Genomic DNA, 5,018 nt, shown 5'->3' with positions numbered 1-5,018 from the left:
AACAAATTTAAATACGGATTCTCTTTTTTCTACGTGGCATATCAAATTTAAATTTGTTATCCCACTGTTTCCTCCCTCGAAGATAATGTTGAACGTATTTAATATAAATACATGATGTGAACGAATTTATGAATTTCTTTTGACTGAATTGAAAAGAAAAAGAAAACTCAAGTAAACAGGCCTGCGTATAAAGCCCACCAGGGTCGTGGCATTCGGCAATATTTCCTAGTCACTGGACCTTGCCGTCCCCGACCCGTCCCCAAAACCCTAAACCCTAACATAAACCAAATGCTTCTAGACCCTTCTCTGCTGCTCAATTTATACTCTCCTGCTCTCCCCCTCTCTCTCACTCTCACCTCGCTTTTTCCTGATTGCTCATCTTCTGTCTCAATCTACTTTCTCTCTCTAAGGTGCTCTGCAACTTCGTCAATCATGTATCGCTTCGCCACTAACCTTGCCTCCAAAGCCAGGTTTGTAATGCCATCTTGCCTCTGTCAAAATTCGAACTTGTCCCCAAAAGTCACCGTCTTTGATTGTTTTCTGATCTGGGTCGCTCTCATTTTTCCGACTTTTCATTGCTTTGTGGTTGCAGGGTGGCTAGGAACAGTTCTCAACAGGTACTTGGTTCTTCCTTATCAATTTGAAGCTGTGATTTGTTATTGCTTAAGTGGGTTTTGATGTGGGGGTTTTTGTTGTTTACTGTTCAGATTGGTAGTAAATTGATTTCGAGAAGGAACTATGCGGCGAAAGAAATCAGATTCGGTGTTGAAGCCCGGGCCGGGATGCTTAGGGGTGTGGAAGAGCTCGCTGATGCTGTTAAAGTCACAATGGGGCCAAAAGTGGGTGACTTTATCATTCTTGATTTGCTTATATTGATTGATTGCATATCTGGTTATGATTTGGAACAATGATCTGGATATTGGTGGGAATTTGTTGCGTTGAGTTATTGTATGTTGGTGTTTAAATCTTGTTGATCTATGGATGTAATTCCATTTCACTTCCGTATGTGTTATCTTATGAACTTTGAGATTTGTTGGATATCGTATTTTGTTTATTTATTTTGGTAATTCCTGCAATTTTAAGTTGTGAATGAAGTTTGTTTCTTTGTTTCCTCAGTCTTCAGTTCCATCTGACTTATTATGATGGTTTGTTGTTGATGCTTGATTTTCATAGGGGCGCAATGTTGTTCTAGAACAAAGCTTTGGTGCCCCTAAAGTGACCAAGGACGGTGTCACTGTAGCAAAGAGTATTGAGTTCAAGGATAAAGTCAAGAACATTGGTGCTAGTCTTGTAAAGCAGGTTGCAAATGCTACAAACGATGCAGCAGGAGATGGTGAGAGTTCTTTACATTTTGTGTTCAAGTGTGTGTAAAATTTTGGCTGATCATGAAGCAATGATGCAAACGTTGTTACTTGTGTTTGCAGGTACCACTTGTGCTACAGTTCTTACCCGCGCTATATTTACTGAAGGATGCAAGTCAGTGGCGGCTGGAATGAATGCTATGGACCTAAGACGAGGCATTTCAATGGCAGTTGATTCCGTTGTTGCAAACTTGAAGAGTAGGGCTCGGATGATCAGCACATCTGAAGAAATAGCTCAGGTTTGTTTTGTTTTAATTTGAGAATTGAGAGAATTAAAATGAATGGCTAAATTTTTAGTAATGACTTTGTAGTTCATATGAATTCTTTTTCCCGAATAGGTTGGTACAATATCAGCAAACGGAGAGAGGGAAATTGGTGAGCTAATAGCTAAGGCTATGGAGAAAGTTGGCAAAGAGGGTGTTATTACCATAGCTGTAAGTTGTTTTCTTTGAATCTTTCTCTGTTTCCAATAACTTTCTGTGAGTAGTATCGTATTATGGTGCGGTGGCAACATTGGAGCTTCTCTGCTTTCTCCAGACGATCTTATGCGAATTTTGTTTTCCTGTTGAATTGTTGCAGGATGGAAAAACACTGTATAACGAGTTGGAGGTCGTTGAAGGAATGAAGCTGGATAGAGGCTACATATCCCCTTATTTTATCACCAATCCGAAGAACCAAAAATGTGTAAGCACTTTGTCCTTATTTGTCACTTTTCTAGTTTCATGGTTCTTTCAAGGGTGTTTTCTTAAATTGTCCAAAAGGTTAATTATCACACTTTTTTCCAAACTGCTTCATTGTGATTATTAACCAGAGGTCTTGATTTTTACAGGAATTAGAAGACCCACTCATCCTGATCCATGAGAAGAAACTCTCAAATCTAAATTCTATAGTGAAAATATTAGAGTTGGCCTTGCAGGTTAGGGTTCCTTCGGTGGTATTGTTGGAATCTTGTGAATGTGCTGTGTGCTTCTCTGATTGAATTGACTGATTTTATGTGTTTTCTCAGAAACAAAGACCTCTTGTGATTGTTGCGGAAGATGTGGAAAGTGAAGCTCTAGCGACACTCATTATAAACAAGCTTCGTGCTGGAATTAAGGTGATGTTTATATTTTTGATGTATACTAACTGTTTCCACTGTTAAAAAGTGTTAACTGACTATTATTTCATTGTCCTCATATGATTCTGTTGATGGGTATAAAGGTTTGTGCAATTAAAGCCCCTGGATTTGGAGAAAACAGGAAGGCAAATTTGCAGGACCTAGCCATTCTTACGGGAGCCCAGGTAATTAATTTGTATTCTTCACTTGTTCTCAAAAAGTTTCATAATTGTAAGGCTGACACGTGAACCATTTTGTTTTCTTTTTCTTTTGGGGTTCTAGGTAATAACTGAAGAGCTTGGTCTGAACGTTGAAAAAGTGGGAGTAGAAACACTTGGAACATGCAAAAGGGTGAGATGTATACATCAAGTTATCAACTGTTGTTTTAGCATATGTTCCTAATCGTGGTGTCTCAGTTTCTGATCTAAATAAGTTGAAATATTTAATGACTTGTGTGGTCTGGTATTGTAGATTACGGTATCAAAAGATGACACCGTCATTCTTGATGGGGCTGGTGACAAGAAAGCCATTGAAGAAAGATGTGAACAGGTTTTATGCTGATTCTTTTTCTTTAATCTATTCAAACAACCATTTCGTGTTGCGTTGTGTTTGTTAATGTGATATGGTGGACCATGATTGTTGTGACAGCTGAGATCATCAATTGAATTGAGCACTTCTGATTATGACAAAGAGAAGTTACAAGAGCGCCTTGCGAAGATTTCTGGTGGTGTTGCCGTCTTAAAGGTTGGTTTACCTTCTGAAAATTGGCTAATGTTTTCTGTCCTTTCTATTGGTCTAGAATTGAGGGTGACAGATTTTACTTCTAAAGCATCGTATTCTATTCACTGTTTGTACTGAAAACAAGTCTGATTGAGATTTACTTTGTAGATTGGTGGAGCTAGCGAAGCAGAAGTTGGTGAAAAGAAGGATAGAGTAACTGATGCTCTAAACGCCACCAAGGCTGCTGTAGAGGAAGGAATTGTACCTGGTAAGTTGTCTTCTAGAAACGTATTTGAGCTTGTCTTGTTTGATTTACGTTATCTTATGGTAATTAAAAGCTACCAACGTGCAGGTGGTGGTGCTGCCCTTCTATATGCCTCAAAAGAGCTGGACAAGTTGGTGACTGCCAACTTTGATCAAAAGATTGGTGTTCAAATAATTCAGAATGCTCTCAAGGTATTAATAAAGAAACGATTCTCTTATATAGTTTCTTGTTCTCTAGGGGTCTTCTTGTAATGCCAATAAACTGAGTTTAACTTGAAGTTTCATCCAAGTCCTAATAGTTTCATAAATTAGGAATTCCAAATTCTATCGAATTACCAATTAAAAAAATACTTAAAGCTAAGTGATCAAGTGCCAATGTTTCATGTACATTTTAATCTTATCATTTGATTTCATTATCTATTAGATGCCTGTGTCCACAATAGCTTCTAATGCCGGAGTCGAGGGGGCTGTTGTCGTTGGCAAACTATTGGAGCAGGACAATCCTGACCTTGGATATGATGCAGCGAAAGGTTGGTTCTCTTTTTAACCATTGAACAAACATGACTAATGGGTGGCTTCATGTGTATGTCTAGTACTACAAAAATTTTGCTTATTCATTCTCTATTCCTTTCAGGTGAATATGTAGACATGATTAAGGCTGGAATCATTGATCCATTGAAAGTCATTAGAACCGCCTTGGTAGATGCTGCAAGGTAATCCATACAGCCTTAACTCGCCTACTTTATATTGTTAATTTCCTTTTAAGCTGGCTATAATTCCTGAAACACCTGAAAATTGTCGCCGTTGCAGTGTTTCCTCGTTGATGACCACTACTGAGGCTGTTGTTGTCGAGCTTCCTAAGGACGAGAAGGAAACCCCTGCAATGGGAGGAGGCATGGGAGGCATGGGAGGCATGGATTACTAGAAGTTCTATACCTCATACTTGTTCCGGCTTAAACCTTCGGCGATTATCCTAATTCAACCTTCGTTCTCCAATTTCTCAATTTTATAACTTATTCTTTTTGAAGGGCATTGGAGGCTGAACACGATTGTAATCTTAGTGAGAGATTTTAACTGTGCAGTAGCATTTTACACCAGTTGTTGTCTCTGGTGGGTTTTTATTTCTCATTTGACAAAGGATTTTGTTTTCATCAAAAACTTTGTTAGTGTCAATTGTTAGAGAGGAAAAATTTGGTAATAAAAGTAACATGAATTTGTGGTTAATGTCGTGTTAATTGGTTAGCGTTTGTGCACTACTATCGAATAGAGGGTTGGTAATTTTTACTCTCGTTTTCTTTTTCATTCATGTTCTTGTTTACGTTTCTTTTTTCTCTTTGAAGTTATCTAGTCCAAATGATAGATAAAAGAGTGAGTGCACCACTTTTTTCTTCTTGCACATTCTTGTATATTTTTAGATTTTTTACTGAATAAAAGGTAAAATGTCGATTTAGTCTCTAAATTATTATCTTATTAAAAATTAGGTTTCTGAATTATTATTTTTGGTAAAATAAGTTCATAAATTCATTAAAATTTGTTAATTTTATCTCTACTATTATATTTAAAGCTATTTTATTCAA

The 5,018-nt window shown here is 37.5% G+C and overlaps 1 protein-coding gene across 1 annotated transcript; it reads left to right on the top strand.

Annotated features, from left to right (window-relative positions):
* The first annotated feature begins 242 nt into the window (after positions 1–242).
* Positions 243–4,665, top strand: LOC125472588 (chaperonin CPN60-2, mitochondrial-like). Its single transcript, XM_048574231.1, has 18 exons — positions 243–470; positions 593–617; positions 708–839; positions 1,174–1,333; positions 1,425–1,600; positions 1,700–1,795; positions 1,941–2,045; positions 2,191–2,277; positions 2,368–2,457; positions 2,562–2,642; positions 2,740–2,808; positions 2,929–3,006; positions 3,106–3,201; positions 3,346–3,445; positions 3,530–3,633; positions 3,866–3,971; positions 4,076–4,154; positions 4,252–4,665. Exons 1-18 carry the CDS (start codon positions 289–291, stop codon positions 4,364–4,366), a joined length of 1,881 nt encoding a protein of 626 aa, XP_048430188.1. The 5' UTR covers positions 243–288; the 3' UTR covers positions 4,367–4,665.
* Positions 4,666–5,018: the final 353 nt, after the last annotated feature.

This window comes from the organism of the source record quoted next, unplaced genomic scaffold (genome assembly GCF_019419815.1).
Source record: "Pyrus x bretschneideri cultivar Hongxiangsu unplaced genomic scaffold, Pyrus_bretschneideri_v1 Contig7, whole genome shotgun sequence".
NCBI lineage: Eukaryota > Viridiplantae > Streptophyta > Magnoliopsida > Rosales > Rosaceae > Pyrus > Pyrus x bretschneideri.
The sequence above is the reverse complement of the archived record's forward strand: the minus strand, read 5'-3'. Positions and strand labels throughout refer to the sequence as shown.

Coding starts and splice junctions, on each gene's coding strand:
- LOC125472588 (XM_048574231.1), top strand. CDS start 289: ATGCTTCTAGACCCTTCTCTGCTGCTCAATTTATACTCTCCTGCTCTC. Junction 1,334..1,424: donor AAACGATGCAGCAGGAGATG/GTGAGAGTTCTT, acceptor TTGTGTTTGCAG/GTACCACTTGTGCTACAGTT. Junction 2,278..2,367: donor TATTAGAGTTGGCCTTGCAG/GTTAGGGTTCCT, acceptor GTGTTTTCTCAG/AAACAAAGACCTCTTGTGAT.